Source organism: Protopterus annectens, chromosome 9.part0 (genome assembly GCF_019279795.1).
Source record: "Protopterus annectens isolate FY-2018-M chromosome 9.part0, PAN1.0, whole genome shotgun sequence".
NCBI lineage: Eukaryota > Metazoa > Chordata > Ceratodontiformes > Protopteridae > Protopterus > Protopterus annectens.
The window spans coordinates 1,367,118,337-1,367,139,674 of NC_056743.1; the positions used below are offsets into that span (position 1 = coordinate 1,367,118,337).

The following is a 21,338-nucleotide window of genomic DNA, read 5'->3' on the forward strand; positions in this document are numbered from 1 at the left end:
GGAAAATACATCAACGATTCAACAGCAGCCATACCCTGTAGGAAATTATATCAATGATTCCACAGCAGCCATATCCTGCAATAAATGATATCAAAGATTCCACAGAAGCTATACCACAGGAAATTACATCAACGAGTCCACAGCAGCCATACCCTGCAGTAAATTACATCAATGATTCCACAGCAGCTATACCCTGCAGGAAATTACATCAATGATTCCACAGCAGCCATACCCTGCAGGAAATTACATCAATGATTCCACAGCAGCCATACACTGCAGTAAATTGCACAAATGATTCCATAGAAGCAATAAATTACATCAACAATTCTACAGAAGCTATACCCTGCAGGAAAATACATCAACGATTCGAGCAGCAGCAGCCATACCTGAAATTAATATATATATTCCACCAGCCATCAACAAGTCCACAGCAGCCATACCCTGCAGTAAATTACATCAATGATTCCACAGCAGCCATACCCTGCAGGAAATTACATCAATGATTCCACAGCAGCCATACACTGCAGTAAATTACACAAATGATTCCATAGAAGCAATAAATTACATCAACAATTCTACAGAAGCTATACCCTGCAGGAAAATACATCAACAATTCAACAGCAGCCATACCCTGTAGGAAATTATATCAATGATTCCACAGCAGCCATATCCTGCAATAAATGATATCAAAGATTCCACAGAAGCTATACCACAGGAAATTACATCAACGAGTCCACAGCAGCCATACCCTGCAGTAAATTACATCAATGATTCCACAGCAGCTATACCCTGCAGGAAATTACATCAATGATTCCACAGCAGCCATATCCTGCAGTAAATTACATCAACGATTCTAGAGAAGCTATACCCTGCAAGAATTATAGCAACGATTCCACAGCAGCCATACCCTGCAGTAAATTACACCAATGATTCCACAGCAGCCATACCCTGCAGGAAATTACATCAATGATTCCACAGCAGCCATACTCTGCATGAAATTACATCAATGCTCCACAGCCGCCATACCCTGTAGAAAATTAAAACAACAATTACACAGCAGCCATAAACTGTAGAAAATTGCATCAACGATTCTACAGAAGCTATATCCTGCAGGAAATTATAGCAAAGATTCCACAGCAGCCGTAACCTGCAGGAAATTACTTCAATGATTCCACAGCAGCCATATCCTGCAATAAATTGCATCAACAATTCTACGGAAGCTATATCCTAGAGGAAATGACATCAACAATTCCACATCAGCCATACCCTGCAGGAAATTACATAAATGATTGCACAGCAGCCATACCATGCAGTAAATTACATTAATTCCACAGCAGCCATACACTGCAGGAAATTGCATCAACAATTCTACGGAAGCTATATCCCTGAGGAAATTACATCAATGATTCTACAACATCCATACTCTGCAGGAAATTATATCAATGATTCTGCCATACACTGCAGTAAATTACACAAAAGATTCCATAACAGCCATACCCTGCAGTAAATTACATCAATGATTCCACAGCAACTATACACTACAGGAAATTGCGTCAATGATTCCACACCAGCTGTATCCTACAGTAAATTACATCAACAATTCCACAGCAACCATACCCTGCAGTAAATTACATCAGTGAATCTACAGAAGCTATATTCTGCAGGAAATGCATCAATGATTCCACAGCAGCCATACCCTGTAGGAAATTACATAAATGATTCCACAGCAGCCATACCCTGCAGGAAATTACATCAATGTTAAACAGTCGCCTTACCCTGCAGAAAATTAAATCAACCATTCCACAGAAGCCATACCCTGCAGGAAATTACATCAATGAATCCACAACAGTCATACCCTGCAGGAAATGACATCAATGATTACACAGCAGCCATACCCTGCGGGAAAATACATCAATGATTCCACAGCAACCATGCCCTGCAGTAAATTACATCAATGATTCTACAGAAGCTATATCCTGCAGGAAATTATAGCAATGATTCTGCAGCAGCCATACACTCCAGGAAATTACATCAATGTTCCACAGCCACTATACCCTGTAGAAAATTAAATCAACAATTACACAGCAGCCATATACTGCAGGAAATTGCATCAACTATTCTACAGAAGCTATATACTGCAGGAAATTACATCAATGATTCCACAGCAGCCATACCCTGCAGGAAATTACATCAATGATTCCATAGCCACCATACCCTGTAGAAAATTAGATCAACAATTCCACAGCAGCCATACACTGCAAGAAATTTCATCAATAATTCCACAGAAGCCATATCCTGCAGGAAATTATATCATCGATTCTACAAAAGTTATATCCTGCAGGAAATTGTATCAATGATTCCACAGCAGCCATACCATGCAGGAAATTAAATAAGTGACTCCACAGCAACCATACCCTGCAGGAAATTACATCAATGACTCCACAGCAGGCATACCCTGCAGGATATTACATCAAGGATTCCACAGCAGCCATGCACTGCAGTAAATTACACAAATGATTCCATAGCAGCCATACCCTGCAGGAAATTACATCAATGGTTCCATAGAAGCAATACCCTTTAGGAAATTACATCAGTGATTCCACAGCAGTGTTACCCTGCAGGAAATTACATCAATGATTCCACAGCAGCCATATCCTGCAATAAATTACATCAACGATTCCACAGAAGCTATACCGCAGGAACTTACATAAATGATTCCACAGCAGCCATACCCTGCAGTAAATTACATCAACGATTCCACCGCAGCTATATCCTGCAGGAAATTACATCAAAGATTCCACAGCAGCCATACCCTGCAGGAAATTACATCAATGATCCCACAGCAGCTGTACGCTGCAGTAAATTATATCAACGATTCCACAGCAGCCATATCCTGCAATAAATTGCATCAACGATCCCACAGAAGCTATACCATGCAGGAAATTACATCAATGATTCCACAACAGCCATACCATGCAGTAAATTATATCAATTCCACAGCAGCCATACACTGCAGGAAATTGCATCAACAATTCTATGGAAGCTATATCCTGGAGGTAATTACATTAAAGATTCCAGAGCAGCCATTCCCTGCAGGAAATTACATCAACAATTCCATAGCCGATGTACCCTGTAGAAAATTACATCAACAATTTTACAGCAGCTATACACTGCAGGAAATTTCATCAATGATTCCACAGCCGCCATACCCTGCAAGAAATTACATCAATGGTTCCACAGCAGCTATACCTTGCAGGAAATTACATCAATGATTCCACAGCAGCCGTACTCTGTAGCAAATTACATCAATAATTCCACAGCAGCCCTATCCTGCAATAAATTACATTAGCAATTCTACAGAAGCTATACTGGAGGATCTTACATCAAGGATTCCACAGCACCCATACCATGCAGTAAATTACATCAACGATTCCAAAACAGCTATACCCTGCAGGAAATTACATCAACGATTCCACAGCAGCCATACCCTGCAGGAAATTACATCAGTGATTCCACAGCAGCCACACACTGTAGGAAATTGCATCAATGATTCCACAGCAGCCATACTATGAAGGAAATTATGTCAATGTTCCCACAGCATAATCGGACAAAGCAGCAACAGCACGGACTGTTTATTGATACTACTAGTTAATAGTTTCCTTGATGTCCCTATCAATTTTGCGTTTCTTGTTTGCCAACAGTTTAGTAATGGATGCTTCAATGCTGGACAAAATTCTTAGATAGTCATATTTGTATCTAATAAAGTCAGAATGTTGTTGCAAAAAGGACTCAAGTTGTATAAGGTCTTCTTGTAATTTATTTATTTCAGCATTATAAAAATTAATTAATGATGCTAGAAATTCCATGCCCTGTTTATCAAATAAGACCAATAGTTCTTGATGGAAGACTGAGTTGTTAACCAATCCAGCAGGGTAACGCCATTGGCGCAAACACTTTGGAATTATTTTCTTACTGGTACATTCTTGGAGGTAAGAAACCTCCAACTGCAGCTTCCTGCAACGGAACAGCTTGTTATCAAAACCATTTAATTTGTCAAGAAAAGAACTCACCGAGGTCTCTTGGTTCTTTGAAAGATCATTTATGTTCCTAGTAGAAACAAAAAAATCCCTTTTTGAAAGAAAATTAGCCATGGTTGGTATCGTCGCTATTTCTCCTTCCCCATGGCGATGTGCGTTGGATCCGGTTAAATCTCTGCCTGCATTGGGACTCCCTTCAGGCTGCCTTACTGTTTCCTGTACTTCGTTGCCACCATTCAACAATTGTGTTTCCGCTGCGTGTTTCTGGCGTTGTTACAGCCAAGGGACGCCCAGCAGAACCAGCCTGCTGTATATGAGGGTTCCTCTCGACACAGTCCTGAATTTTATGCGTAAGGTGATCGACTTTGGTCAGCAATATGTTGACCAGAACAGTTAGATCACCCGGAGAGTTGTTGTCCTTTGAGTTGTAATGAACACTTGCTTCACGCTGTTCATCTTGAGAAAAAGTAGCTGTGATGCAGTCCTATGGTGCTCGTTACTCTGCCCTGCAGCTCTGTTTCCACCAGACATGACAAACTTGTAAAGAATCTCTGCCTGCACTGGAACTCCCTTCAGGCTGCCTTACTGTTTCCTGTACTTAGTTGCCACCATGCAACGATTGTGTGTTTCCCCTGCGTGTTTCTGGCATTGTTACAGCCAAGGGACACCCAGCGGAACCAGACTGCTGTATAGGAGGGTTCCTCTTGACACAGTCCTGAATTTTTTGCATAAGGTGATCGACTTTGGTCAGCAACATGTTGACCAGAACAGTTAGATCACCCGGAGAGTTGTTGTCTTCTGAGTTGTAATGAACACTTGCTTCACGCTGTTCATCTTCAGAAAAAAGTAGCTGTGATGCAGTCCTATGGTGCTCGTTAATCTGCCCTGCAGCTCCGTTTCCACCAGACATGACAAACTTGTAAACAACGAAAAGCTAAAAACTGAAATAACTTAAATAAGCAGAATCGGACAAAGCAGTAACAGCACGGACTGTTTATTGATACTACTAGTTAATAGCATTGAAGCATCCATTACTAAACTGTTGGCAAACAAGAAACGCAAAATTGATAGGGACATCAAGGAAACTATTAACTAGTAGTATCAATAAACAGTCCGTGCTGTTGCTGCTTTGTCCGATTCTGCTTATTTAAGTTATTTCAGTTTTTAGCTTTTCGTTGTTTACAATGTTCCCACAGCAGCCGTACACTGTAGTAAATTACATCAATGATTCCACAGCAGCCACACATTGCAGTAAATTACTTCAACAATTCCACAGCAGCCACACTCTGCAGTAAATTACATCAACAATTCTACAGAAGCATTATCCTGCAGGAAATTACATCACCAATTCCACAGCAGCCATACCCTGTAGGAAATTACATCAATGATTCCACAGCAGCCATACCCTGCAGTAAACTACATCAATTCCAGAGCAGCCATACCCTGCAGTAAATTACATCAACAGTTCCACAGCAGCTATATCCTACAGGAAATTACATCAACGATTCCACAGCAGCCATACTCTGCAGGAAATTGCATCAATGATTCCACAGAATGCATATCCTGCAGGAAATTATATCAACGATTCTACAGAAGCTATATCCTGCAGGAAATTGTATCAATGATTCCACAGCAGCCATACCCAGCAGGAAATTACATCCATGATTCCACAACAGACATACCCTGCAGGAAATTACATCAATGATTCCACAGCAGTCATACCTTGTAGTGAATTACATCAACGATTCCACAGCAGCCATATCCTAGAATAAATTACATCAACGATTCCACAGAAACTATACCACAGGAACTTACATCAACGATCCGACAGCAACTGTACCCTTTAGTAAATTACATCAAGGATTCCACAACAGCCATACACTGTGGGAAATTGCATCAATGATTTCACAGTAGCCATACCCTGCAGGAAATTACATCAATGATTCCACAGCAGCCATACCCTGCAGTAAATTACATCAATGATTCCACAGTAGCCATACCCTGTAGTAACTTACATCAACGATTCCACAGCAGCCATACACTGCAATAAATTACATCAACAATTTCACAGCAGTCATACCCTGCAGGAAATTACATCAATGATTCAACAACAGTCATACCCTGCAGGAAATTACATCAATGATTCCACAGTAGCCGTACTGTGTAGTAACTTACATCAACAATTCCACAGCAGCCATACACTGCAATAAATTACATCAACGATTCCACAGCAGCCATAACCTGCATGAAATTATATCAACAATTTCACAGCAGCCATACCCTACATGAAATTATATCAACAATTTCACAGCAGCCATACCCTGCAATAAATTTCATCAATGATTTCACAGCAGCTGTACCCTGCAGTAAATCACATCAATGATTCCACAGCAGCCATACCTTGCAGTAAATTACAATTAGTTTTTGCAGTGAAAATCTACTACTGAAAGAAAGGCTAATATTTTCAGCAGTTTCTGTTTTAAACTGCTGACTGTGGCTGAGCTGACCTTTCTCTGTTGTGGCATATGGTGACATAGCAGGAAAATAATCTCAAGATGGGAATGACACCCGTACTAAACTTCCAAAGTAAGATGGAAATGGCTCAAGGATCAGAGAACAGGTTTTGAGGTATATCCTCAATGGGACAGACTCCAGAAAAAAATAGGTAATTCTCTTGCTCTACTAGAGCCTATTAGTACTACATTTTGAATAGGGTCTGTAGTTCTGGAGGGCATATAAACAGAGGGTCCTTAGGCTACCAGAAAGTGTCCTAATGAATGCCGCCAGTAGGCTGGATTTTAAGAATGTAAAAGGTAACGACCGCATACCAAAGGAGCTGGAACCCTTCACACTGGGCATCAGAAGAGACAGGAAGATGTGACATGGTCACAGGATCATATCAGTGTTCTGACTGTGTCTTAATCAATGAACAGAACATTAAGGGGAAGAGGGTGTGCAGGCAACATATTGCTGGAACTGATCTGAAAAATTACTTCTTCAAAGTGAGCACTACAGATCCATTGAATTTGTTTCCAAAATGGATGACAGAGATGGAACTCCATGGAAGCATTCAAAATGTCATCACTCTGCTACAGAAAATAACTGGTGGGAAAGTTGGAGAGTTAAATGTACATAAAGGGTGACATATACATCCTAATGTTTTTCATCTGCTGCCAAAAAATGCAATGTGACACCCAGCAAAATATGATCAAAGAGGACTTTCTGAAGGCTATTGATTTTGATGGCAGATATCCATCTCCAAACCAATAATATTTGGTCCTTTTGGCAGTTAATTAAATAGAGTTGAGAAAGTCAGCTAACAGTTGTCTGATCTTGGATTAGCAATTATTAGATACAGATACACCATTTCCTTGGATCATGAGAGAGAAAAATCTGCACAATGCTGAATAATCATGAGCAGGTAAAAGTGAATAAGAACGGTTAGTCTTTACAAATGTGAATGCTTTCAAAGAGTTTAGTATCCTCCACAGACTTACATTAACTATGGTATGGACCTCTAATTCAATACAAAAGCATGTGCTTGTTTCCTCTTACTTAATCATAGTGTTTAAGTTTCCAGGAAAAAAAGTCTCAGGCTATAGATTAAATATTAAGTAGGTCAACAACATTGTAATGTATCAGCCTTCAGGGTAAAAGCTGCATGCAGGCCTTTTTAGTAGTAGACATAGACAATGGAAGTAGAATACAATAGCATTATCTAATTTGTAAATAAGCTCAGTGTGTTATCTCTTTGATGGTTAAGAACAAGCAATCCTTGTAGAGACAGTCAAAGCCTTTTTTGGTATTGAAGACTGGAAATGTTAAGGGATATTTGATGGTCCTAGCATAACTGAGCATTCTTTAATGTTTCTTAGATGTGTACTTGTTCTGTTTGGGAATAAAGCTGGCTAGGTCATGAACAATCAAACTAAACAAATCTTGCAGCCAGAAAAAATGCTGTACTTTTGAAACTAAAATTTATTGTTAGCGCTTTTGTCACCTTTCATTAAAGGAACTTCTTCAGACATTTGTAATAGCTCAATTTACAATTTAAATAGTCCCAAGTTGATGACATCATGGACCTCCCATTATCCAAATTCAGCAAGTATATAAGTAAATACATTCAGATTTCTTTGTGTATAAAAATTTTTAAAACACAAATTATTCACTGATATTAATTATAACAAAAATGTCAAATATTAAATGCCCCCATAGAAATGTTTTTTACCTAGTTAATGCTTTAAGTTTTAAAATACATTTCAGGGAACAAGACAGAAAGACTGTGGCTGACCAAGTTCGCAGATGATTGCAAACTGGGCGCCATAATCGACTCTCCAGCCGACACAAGCATCCTTCAAAAGGGCCTCATAGAAACAGACAATTGGTGCCAGAGCCATGGCCTCAAGCTAAATGCCAAAAAGTGTATAGTCATCCCCTTTGGCAAAAACAAAGTGCCGACAAATTACCACATAGGTGGTAATCCATTAAGTACAGAAGAAGTAATTAGGGACCTGGGGACCCAAGTAGATAGCAATCTCTCATTTGACAACCACGTGGCCAAAGTGGTTAGAAAAACATTTTATATAGCCCACCTAATCATGAAGGGATTCACATCTAGATCAGGGGAGGTCATCGTGCCTCTTTACTCATCCCTCATCAGGCCCATAATTGAGTACAATGCCCCTTTTGGGATGTACCTTACCAGACACCTGCAGCAACTGGAAAGACCCCAAAAGTACCTCACCAAGAGGATCAAAGGGCTCAAACAGATGCCATATGCTGCCTGGTTAAAGAAACTCCAGCTCTACTCAGTGGCATACCGCCTGTTCAGAGGCGATCTGTGCCTGATGTATAAAGACATGTCCAACCCAGAATTAATGGACATGCTGCACCTCAGAAAATCCAAATCCCATCGAGCTACGCGCTCGAGAGACTTGAACCTCAGCACTGAAATAAATAGGACATGCTGGAGGGACAGATTCATAACCCAGAGGCTCCTTTCACTCTGGAATAAAATCCCAGTCCAGGTTAGGCAGAGTCCCTCATTGACTCTCTTCAAGAGGAATCTTGATGAGTGGATGGGAGATCATAGGTTTACCCCGGGTATCACTTCTGTGGCACTGTTAGACAGAGGCACAGTACACTAACCTCGAAAAAGGGAAAAGCAAAATAAATTTAAAATGGGTGGCAAAAGCCAAACACATTTTGGTTAGGCTTATAAATGCCCTAGGGAAGATAGCCTAGTATGAACCTATGAACCTATAAGAATCGTTCAACCCAGGGTAGAAAAAGGCATTTACTCTCAGTTGCCATAACAACTCCCTCTCCTCAAGTTTTAAAGCCCAAGGCCCCCTCCTGGGATTCAGATCTATTTTCTCAATAACCATAAAAAGGAAAGTGTGGTTGGTGTGTTCCAAAATATGCTTGGACAAAGCATTGTTGTTGTCCTGTCTACTAATACTATACTGGTGCTCGTATATCCTTTGTCTAAAGTGCCTCTCAGTCTTTCTTATATAGAAATGCCTAAATGCCTTTTCCTACCTTCCTTTGGAAGTGCAAATCAGACTGGCAAACAACACTTGCTTCTCAGGTGCTAATTCCATAATTAGCAGTTGTTTGAAAAGGCACTAAAAGTCTCTAATTTCCAGGTTATGAATGCTCGTATGTCTCTGATAATGAAAGCCTCAGAAGTCCTACTTTTATTAATAGGAGCTGAGGGCTTCCCTTTGTAGTGGATGTATGTGCTGCTAACACACATCTTTGATTGTATGGGGGAAGAAAAGCTTTCTAAATGAAAGTAGCTCTTTTAAAGTAATAGTCTGCATCTACAACTGTGGTGTGTAGAATTCTGCCCCTGTCCTAGCTATTCGAGGGGGTCCACATTTCTGTCTTTACTCTAAAGCCTTAGCAAAGTCTACAGTTTACTGATTTAACATTCCACATGGCCATCTTCTGCTTCATTCTACCTTCATATTCCTTTTGTTTTCAGCTTTTTACATCTTGAAGGTGATATCATGTACAGAAACCTTCTGATGACTGGAACTTGATGTGCACCTCCCCAGTAGCCCACTCCCTACATCATGCAAAAAACACACACCCACTCACTCATACATACACATATGCACACACACCACACACATATCCTGTCTTACTTTTTACATACATTGCATGACCTATAACTAGCTTACCAGAAGTGTTGAATCATTTGAGCTCTAGGTAACTGGTTTGGCTTTGACCTTTGTAGGTGATTAATAGACGTGCTATACACATTGGTAGTGATTAATAGAGTGTTTACTGGTTTGTATAGCAGTAGATAGCATTCAGAGAGATCTGCTGTGTTCGCTTACACTGCCTGCTGCAGGCAGGAAGTGTGCGATCACAGAAAAAAAAATTCACAGACAGCTTTAGCCATAACAACAAAGATTTCATCATCAGCTCATATGCATGTCCCTGAATCACTCTTTATTACTGACTGTGCCAGCACAAACTTTCTTCTGGTAATGTCCTTTGGCAGCCAATGCATTCTGTTGGCAAAGGCATTCATCCACACACTTTCAAACATGTATTCACAGACACACGTGCACACATTTACTCATGAGCACATGCACACAATAGACATTACTACATTCACACAGACATCCTCTCAACATCATACACGCACAGACACGGATATAAACACACACATGAGAGTGGACTCCAGGACACACACACACATTCACACACACACACACACACACACACACACACACACACACACACACACACACACACACACACACACACACACACACGCACACACACCTACACTTTGGATGCCATACCTAACCTCCCCTGCTGTGATCACCCATGCAGACACACACACACACACATATATGTACTCATCCAACTTCCTATCACTACACACATACTCACATCCCCCTACCACTACAGTACCTCTGAACTTCACTCCACGTAACTACAACATGGTGTCTCCCATTGATTTAAATGGGTGACCACTTTGATTTGGTTATTTTAATTTATACAATAATCAATTATCTGAGTAGCTTACCAACATAAAGGACAGCCAAAGGCATCTCTGGGGGAATCACATAACTAACTAGTGGTAGGTAGGGCAGTCTCTGTTACAATGAGGGCTGGCCACTTGTATTAGGGCTTACTGCTAGTGGTAATGCTTTTAGACTTCCAAGGAATGTTTAGTAATCTATAAACTAATCACTAGACTTCAAGAGTGATTAGAAAATATGGCGATAATGCAAGAATCAACTTCTTTGTCTATAATGCAAACAGAAACTTGTGGCTAGTATAACAATGAAATCTCAATTTTTCTTGGTCTGTCTTTCCACAGTAGGTTGGATCATAAGTACAGGTTGTGGCAGGTACTGCAGGACACCTTATACTGTAGTCACCCATGCTCAGCCATGCACATACAGCCTCAAGTTTTGTCAGTGCATCACCATTAATTACGACCAAACGATGTTGTATAACATTCGAACCAAAAAGTGATAAAGGCACTGCTTTTCTCTATATGTGTAATAATTAATTTGCATTTCAGTTAAGCTACTGTGACAGAAATAAATGCGGTAAGAGAAGGATTAATAGTATAACATATTCTGACTTAAGTACCTTAGATAGGAGAACACGTAGTGTAATATAAGTACCTTGGGTAAGAAGAGAACCACAAGTGTAATATAAGCTGAGAAAATGATTGCGAGAGCACTGAAGGTGAACAACGCATCCTGCTGGCTGCTTAGAATCATGGTCACTGGAGCAGTGATAAGACACAGTACCTAGGAGACAAGAATATCACATTGTTTGTCATCAGATTGACAATCACAAATTTAACAAAATCAAATCATGGTCACTGCAGCAGTGATAAGACAGAGTACCTAGGAGAGAAGAATATCACATTGTTTGTCATCAGACTGAAAATCATAAATTTAACAAAATCAAATCATGGTCACTGCAGCAGTGATAAGACACAGTACCTAGGAGAGAAGAATATCACATTGTTTGTCATCAGACTGAAAATCACAAATTTAACAAAATCAGGAAAGTGAAATGAAACACACAACCCTGACTACTACAGAAACATGTTGAATATCTATGCATTAACAGCATATGCACATACATACATATATATATATATATATATATATATATATATATATATATATATAGATATATATAGATATAGGTACAAAACATACATATGCATACATATTTAAATATATATATATATAGAGAGAGAGAGAGAGAAATAGAGAGCATGAAGAGACATACATACACACAAAAGTATCAGCTAATATCACAAATGTGCGCAAACACACACACGCATGCAAGCACGTGTACATTCACATTCACAGATTTACAAATTTTACTTTGAGAAATAGGACACAATTTTCAAAATATCACCAACTTTCATTGGTGGCAGAATAATATACTCTCAAGAATGTTAACAGAAATATCTTAGTGTTTTACATTGTAGTGATTGGGAAATTATGTTTTTTTTCCAGAAAACGTTTTAGAGGATCTTGGAATTTTTTGCAGATGTAGTTGAAAAGTGATTTTTCAGTAACTTTTTGAAATGCCAAGACTTTCTAGTGTGAATGCTAGAATTTTGAGACTGAATGACCAAAAATGATGCAGACTTGCGAATTTTAAGTTTGAGATTGCTCTTACCTGGAATATTCCCCTTTCTCAGCATAGCTGTCTAGGAGTTAGTGTATATAAGTTTGCGGGGAGAGGTCTTGCCCCACACATATGACAGTGAATGAGGGCTTGTCCCCTTACAGAAAACAACTTTAAAAAAAGGAAAGCAATGTTTTACTTTCACTGGTCATTTGTTTTTCAGTCTGTTCCCCCCTAACATTTTAATGATTCAGTATTACAAGTGTTTGGATTTCAACAGGACGACTGATTTTTACACACACACACAAATATATATATATATATATATATATATATATATATATATATATATATTTTTTTTTTTTCAGAAAACTGACATTTCCTCACAACCCATTTATTTTGTAGAGCAGTGTCACACCACTGCTTCTGTCTTGTTTTACTGAAGGCACTCATCTTGTTATATGCCTTTCTCTGTTAGTTGGGATAGCATGCAGTCATCACAGAGACGTACAGAATTTAGCAAACAACTTTTTGTGCACTTGCTACTTTCTGCTGTTGTAAGCAAACCATCATTATGGTGTAAATCATTATGCCTCTGCTAAATGTCTGCCTGCTTACAGTGCCCTCTAGAACACTTACTTTGAGATAATCAGATAGTACAGCATTTAGTACTTTACCCTTCAGTTTCATAGGTTCTTAGTACATTTATGGTTAAAGAAGTCCCTCACGAAGCTCAGACACATAGCCCAGTACTGTTGAGAGACAAATAGCATCTCCATTAGGTAGACTTTCTCTACATATCCCCAGAGGACATTTGCAATCACTTATCCAGTCATCCAGACTGCTTTTAAGGCTGCTGGGGAAGTACTCTGCTTGATAGGTAAGGGCAGCCTATTCCAGATACGGAAATATGCTTTGGGTTAGGCGTCAGTCATGCCATTAATGTGTTGTTAATGTGGTAGCATAGGCTTAGATTTCTAGACTGGGTCTTTCTTTTACCACTTGTTCTAATTAGTTGAAAGGGTTCAAATGTATAAAAATGAATGAAATCTCAAAATATTGTAAGAAGGTTTAAATGCTTCTGTTTAGAACATAAATAAAGTAATTCAATTATCTCAAAAACAAATCTTCACTTTTGGCAGCAGTCGACAGTAGTTCCCATCCTGGTAGAGCCTGAAAGGTACTAATCTTACATAAGAGTGAATTAAAGATAAGTATGTAAAGGAATGGCTCAAATAATCAAAAACAATAGCAAAATAACTAAAAAAAGAGATCTGTTAATATGCAAAGAGTTAGAATCAGTATGGTTGTATTTCTCCTTGAAATTAGATAAAAAAGAGAAGAGTGACTTGCCTTGCTTGGACCACAACCTATTGTTTTATGTGTGACAACTAATGAAATAGGTCTGTAACTCGAGAAAAAGTCCTTGGCTGACTTGCAATAGAGAATAGAACTGATTGAGTCATATGAGAAGGCAGTAAATCAGATTTCATAATATGGAAATCAGATTATATACTATCCTTCTCTAGTGCTTTATTCTTGGAGAAAATATATAAATCATCATAAGAGCTGGCAGAGAAATGGATTGCAGTAGACTGCAACATTTGCATGCAGTTAGGGTAGATAGTGAAGCACTCTCACAGAAACTAGTTGGAAATGCCTGGTCAAAAGAGGGAGACAGAGGCCAGAGTATATTATAGAAGTATGCAGACAGATCACTTCTAGACTTCTAATCAGCCTAAGTATTATCCAACCAATATTTAACTTATGGAACAGAAAAAAGAAACACAACACACTAGCCATAACATGGAGTTTTTGTTGTTTTTGTTTTTAATGAGATGCCTTTAGCAATAAAAACTGTGTGAATGTCCCAGTTTAAATATTTAATCAAATGTCATGTGATATCAAATCCACCAATAAAATAAAGTAGAACAATAATTAAATACTTTAATGGTCTTCTCAGGTTCATTGGTAAGTACTAGGCTAGCTGCCATTGTAATCCTAGACAATTTCCCTTTTTGTGCTCAAAATAACCTGCCCCATTTGCTTATAGATTGGGTTTACACATCCCATGGTTGATAAATGTACAACACCCCTAATGGTTGGGATTATACCATAAATAATTTGCAGAGACCCATGCATGAGATAAAGCATTTAGAAGCTGTATCTGTCCGTTAGTAGTACAGGGGCAGTCCTGGAGTAAATTTTCTGTTTCCCATCCATAAATCTAAGTTGCACTTGAAAATGGACAGGGATGAACTTTGTTTTATGTGGCTGGGGAGTCTGTTCCAAAGAAGTGGTATCCTCTGTGAAATGTAACTGCCCCTGTAAACCATACTGTTGATATTCCAGAAGAGGTTAAGATCCCTAGACTGAACATTTCTGATGTCATGTGACTTGCTGATGTGCACTAAATCCATCAGTAATGGTTCGGAAGATACCTTGTATGCCAATGGTCATCACTTAGCAGTTTTTAGGATACCAAGTGTAGTGAAAGGGATTTTGAGTTGGTCCATATAGGACATGCTGTTTAGGTCTTGTATGCTTTTAGTAAGGTACCGCTTTGGATGTTCCAGTTGTTGCATGTGTCTGGACAGATACATGTGAATCGAGACTTTATATTCAATAATTGGCCTAATGAGGGCTGAGTAAATGGGAATATTGTCATCCCTAGATCTAGATACAATGTCTTTGTTAATAAACTGTACAACAGAGGACTTTCTTACAACAGTAGACACATGTTGATCAAAAATTAGATCACTGTTCACATAAGTTCCTAAATCCTGAACAATGAGGTCAACTTTTAGGGGAATATTGTCAATATGGTAGTTCCCTGGGGTAGACTACCTTTCAAAAGATACAGTAATGCATATTTTGGCATTTAGTTTCAGACTATGATTTTGACACCAGTTATTTATTTGAGGCAAAACTTCCTGCAGGATGACTAAGTCATCTGAGGATTCAATGACTGCTCCTAGTTTGCAGTCATCTGCAGACTTAGCCAGCCAGTGTCCTTTAGCTCTTTGGCACATGGTTTTGAGGAAATCAGCTATATTATGTGTCCTTTCTGCCTTTCTTAAGGCTTACACTTCTCTAATAATTCTATCTAGTCTATTAATAAGTTCAACACAGCAAGAAAGAACAAATGAGAAATGTCATGCTTAAATAGTAAACATGAATGAATATGTTACCGCCCAAACATTAGTAACTATCTTATACTTCAATAAATAAAATGTAACAAGCAACAACAAAATATGAAATAGTGCCCCATAAAAATAGATTACACTTATGAAAATAAGTGCACATGCACTGAAAAAATGTACATTTGAAATGACAAAAATGTATATATAATGCAGAGGAATGCACATTTCAGTTACCTTAATTTCAGTATACATATTAGAGTAATTTGATCATTTAATCCAGGGGTGTGACATGCATCCAGCATTAACTACTGATTACATTTTTTTCTGTAGTATGCTAAAAATATTCCCATCATCCATTCTCAAATTGTCTGTGGCAAAAATGCAAACTTCTTAAACCTCACACAGCTTTCAAACTATTATTATAAAGAGTGTTTTTTTCAGTGGTAGAGATGGTAATATTAGACGCTATTATATCTTAGACATCTTACTACTATCATCACACCCCAAGAATTACTTTTAGGTAAGGACCGGTACCAAAAAACCTATTACAGAGGCAACATTCACCAGGGTATCTGCCAGTGGATTTCTGTGTAAGAATAGCACTTTCTGAGACATGGTACCTATATAATATTTTATTTTTTTATTTTACATTTATTGACCAAAAAAGTCCAACTGGATGCATGTCCATTTTCAGCAGAGGCCCAGGGAGAAGAGCACCACAAATCAATTACAAGCAATTATCATGAGTATAACAGTGGCATTCATATTTACATAGACAGTATATAAGCACAAAGCTTTAACATTATATACATAGTATAAAAGTATCTTTTATGATTTTATACAGTTAGAATGAGACAGCATAATAAGCATCTTTTGCAATTTTATACAGATAGTGTGAGTATAAGTTTGGCAGGGACAGTATATTGCTTTAATGTTTTTTACCTTTCCTGTTATGGGGAGGTCATACTGATTTGCCCATGGTTGCAGACACCACTCCCTTCTTCAGCACGAAAGCTATCATAGTGGATTTATGAAAATCAATATACCTAACAAAAATAGCATTCTTTATAAACATTGTATGAGAGAGTTTCTGTTGTCTGTAGAAAGACAAAACCACTTATCCTTTTATTAAAGCTTATTAAGGTATGGAGTGGCATCAGACCACAGTACGTACTTTGGTTTTAAATTTTCCTCTTGCACCATTGTTTTCTGTTTCTTTTCCCCTCTTTTCTGATTGCCAGTTCTTATTGTTAAAGATTGCATGCTTCCTTCCTGTCTTAAGTATTATACATAGCTTCAGTCTCAAAGCATGGTAGACTCTACAGATGCTAACAGTTAAATAAGATTTAGACTGTGGAATCAGAGCTTCCTCTTTGTACATGAAAAACATTTTCCTATTCTTTATTCTCACCTAGCACACATAAATTTAGTGCTGAAGGATGTCTTAGATTGCAGTTATGACTTTTTGAAAAAAGCCATAGTGTCTGCCAGCTGATCAGTTTCACAAGCCATTCGACTAATTAACTCCGCGGCTAGCAGTTTTTTAATTACAAGTCCTGTTGCAAAGTTGTAGTAAATCTACAAATTTCAACAAAGTACATATACTGCAGAATCTCTACTGATTCATTTAAATGACTTTTGGACAGTCTACTCAGTTAAATTTAAATGCCACTGGATATTTGTGTGACGTTTTCCCCAAGCATTATATGGAAATAAGCAGTGGTACTGTAGATTAAGAGAGTACTTAAAGGCATTTGGACATTACTTTTTTTTGCAGCCAACAGGTGGAATATAAGATTCTCAGCATAATTAAAAAAAAAATACAAAAATAACTGAACACAAGCCTGAGTCATCATATTGTCAAAAGACTTACCAAGTTAAGATATTAAGGTGCCATCTAAGCTTAACTCCTTTTTTGTTTATGACAAAACTAATTGAGTAAGGGGAGTCTTTAGAGCCTGTGATATGGCAGAAGTATAAATAGCTTTATTTATAGACCCTGACATTCCAGATTTACCTTTGTAAGTATATTTCAAACAACAAATTAGAACAATGAGTGAGAAGGTCCCTGAAAAACCAATCAGTAAAAACAAAAATGAAAACTCCAGCAAAGCTAGAACTTCCACTGAGTGACCTCCCAAACTTCTTGTATCAGAGGCACGTGGGATATATGCAAATGCACCGTATGAACATCAGGTGTTTCAGCTCATTGGCAATTCTGAATGCCCATGACTTGTTTCGTCATTTTAATGGACAATTTCAGGCCAATAAAGCCTGAAATTGTCCATTAAAATGACAAAACAAGTTTGATTTGTAAGTATATTTGGAAACTGCCTGCGGTTATGAAACATTTTTAACTGAAGAAATTTTTCCAAGGCTACAACCAAGTACATTGGAAGTGAATAGTAATTTAGTTTACTAGATTTAATTAGAAATATAGTATTATTGTGTTAACAAGTGTTTTCATTTCAGCATCTGAACTTAGACTACATTTCAAACTTTCTAGATTAGATGAATTGTTCAAGCAGTTCACAGATAGCATGGTTTATACAGGATTTATTAAATGGTGCACTTGTTTATTTAGATGAATACTTAATTCATTGTTATTTGCTTGTTTGGTAACTGAAAGATCCAACTCTGCAATGCATATTTTTAGAGGAACTGAAGAGAGAAAACCTCCACAGAAAATGGTTGTCGAGTTGAATACTTAATTGCAGACTATTTGTAAAATGCAGGAAGATATTATGTTGCAATGTATTTCAGAAACATGAATAACTTAAGGTAGCACATGATTACACAATTCAGGCAGACACTGCAATACACAGCAGCAGACTAATGTTTAAGGATGTATTCGACATGTACTTATTTATTTTCTTTATCTATCTGTCTAGCTGTTTATTTATATAAGGTTAGTCATATACAGCAACAAAATAGGTTCTGAAGTATTGTGCACTACATCATTTTTATTAATGTTTTACAACCGCTTATAGCTGTATACTCTGATAATTCATTGAGCAGTAGAGGGATGAATGCTTTTTGTTGCAATTTCAATGGCAGATATTACTGAAATATTACTGAAATAAGACAGAAAGACTCGGTCTGTGATAGCTCACAGGGTGCAGTGTAGACTACTTCAGGTTTTGCTTTCTAAAGCTGAAATCTTAGCATTGTTATGGGTTACTAATGGTTTTCTTAGGAGCTGGCTCTTGAGGCAAATAGTGAACAGTTAGGTGTACATTACTATGTCAGCGACATAAGGGATGTGTATTTCTTAAGATGGTGGATAAAGCAAACACTTTTAAAATTAGATACTGTGATCCAGTTATTGACTTCTAAACCACTTATTGATATTTAGAGGGATTAAACGATGTGTCCTTGAGGGGTGACCTAAAGCAATTTTAACTACCCTACAAATATATCCTCACCCACTCCCAGTCAATCCAAGATTCTACTTCCCTTAACTATTTACTATAGCCCTCACTCCATAAATCAGCCAAGTCCTATATACCTTTCCCTCATCTCAAAACTATTATTACTTGGAGGTGATATTCACCCAACCCAGGCCCAACTGCAATCCCTTTTAATGACTCCAACTCCAACTCCCCACTTAAACATAATCCCTCTGACCTGTTAATACTCAAACCGAACTTTCACAGCATGTTAAACAAAATAGAGGAACTGCACTCCACTATCTCATTTTATAACCCCGACATTATGCATATTATAGAAACATGGCTTAAGCCTCATATCAAAGATAAATCCATAACCCCACCTGGATATAACATCCTGAGAGCAGATAGAACACAAAAATCTAAATCCAATCTAAAAATCCACCCCTTACAAAAAGAATGCCCAACCCTCAAAAATGCAGAAACTTTATTTGCCAAACTCCTCCTAAACCAACACAAACAAATAAACCTACTCGGGATCTACATACCCCCCAGGTGACAACCTGCCCTTACTAGAGTCAGTAGTACACTGGGCTTCCCACACCCTCCCCCAAGAAACACTATTACTAGGCAATGTCAACACTGACTGGTTCTCAATCAACTCTCCATCACTCACCAACCATATTGACCTAAATAACTTCACCCAACTCATTCAATCACCCACATGTATTAATAAATCCACAAAAAGGGAATCCATATTAGACTGGATCCTAACTAACCAGCCCAACAACATCCAACAGTGTGGTACACTATCCAACTTCCTTAGTAACCACAATCCCACATGTATCCTTGGACATAAACTGAAACCTTGCAACCCTCCCACACTAATACAAACCCGCTCCCAAAAAAACTTCTCCACAGAACATTTTTTGGAAGCTTTAAAATTCTGCAATTGGTCACCCATCAAAACACTCCCTCTAGACAAAGCTGTTGAATACTTCAACACCACATTTCTAAATATCTTCAACCAGCTAGTCACAATCAGGACAATTAGAATCTGTAGCAACCCTGCACCCTGGCTACAAAAATCCACTAGGGCCCTACTTAAAGACAGGGATAAAGCTTGGAGAACCTGGCACCAATATAAAACATCCACAACTAAACAAGCCTTTCTGCAACTCAGGAGCAAAACAAAGACACAAATTAAGTTAGACAAACAGAACCACTACATCTCCCTACAAAAGAAACACAACCACCACCCTCAAAAATTCTGGGCAGCATTGAACAAAATCCTCCAGCCTGGAAAAACCACTACTCCCCCACCAAACATAGAGGGTTCAAACCTAGACATAGCCACCAGTTTCAATAATTACTTTCCCTTCAATATACTTCAACTTGTTAATGGAACGAAACCCAGTACTAACCAACAGTCCTCTAAAGCCCATACAAACTCCACCAGTACCAGTAGCAACAGTCCAAAAACTCTTAACTAAACTCAGACCAATCACCCTCCCTGCAGACGACCTTCCTGCTGAATACCTACAACTAGCATCCAAGGCCATACCTTACCCTATCTCTTTGTTAATAAATAGATCTATCACTGAAAACACCATCACATCCTTATGGAAAAGCTCATTCATCATTCCCCATCACAAAGGCGGCTCCTCCGACCTCTCCAACTACCGACCTATTGCAATCCTCTCACCCCTATCAAAGATCCTGGAAAGGTGTATTCATCACCAACTCCTCACCTACCTTCTCTCTAACAACCTACTATCCAATACCCAGCATGGTTTCTGTCCATCACATAGCACCACCACAGCCCTAATTAACTTCACCAACACCATTAATTCTCACAGGAACCAAGGTAGTCTAGTCTCTGCCACCTTCTTAGACTTATCAAAAGCATTCAATACTGTCGCCCATGATAAACTCTTAACCTGCCTCTCAAAACTCAACATCAACAACTCCAGCTTACTCTGGTTCAGTAGTTACCTAAATAAACAGTTACAGTCTGTCAAATGGCTCAACTCCCTCTCCCCTCTCCCCGTCACACTTGGAGTACCCCAAGGCTCAGTTCTTGGTCCCCTCTTCTTTAACATCTTTACAAATCAAATCCACCTAGCAACCACAAAAGCAGA

General features: G+C 38.4%; 1 protein-coding gene across 2 annotated transcripts in view; it reads right to left on the reverse strand.

Moving 5' to 3' along the window:
• LOC122812081 (gamma-aminobutyric acid type B receptor subunit 1-like) overlaps nt 1-21,338 on the reverse strand; it is a 2,214,644-nt gene that overhangs the window by 84,472 nt on the left and 2,108,834 nt on the right. For both annotated transcript variants that reach the window (XM_044084349.1, XM_044084350.1), the window contains one exon: nt 11,696-11,824. In XM_044084349.1, the coding sequence (XP_043940284.1) occupies nt 11,696-11,824 (129 nt within the window). The remainder of the gene's footprint in view (nt 1-11,695; nt 11,825-21,338) is intronic.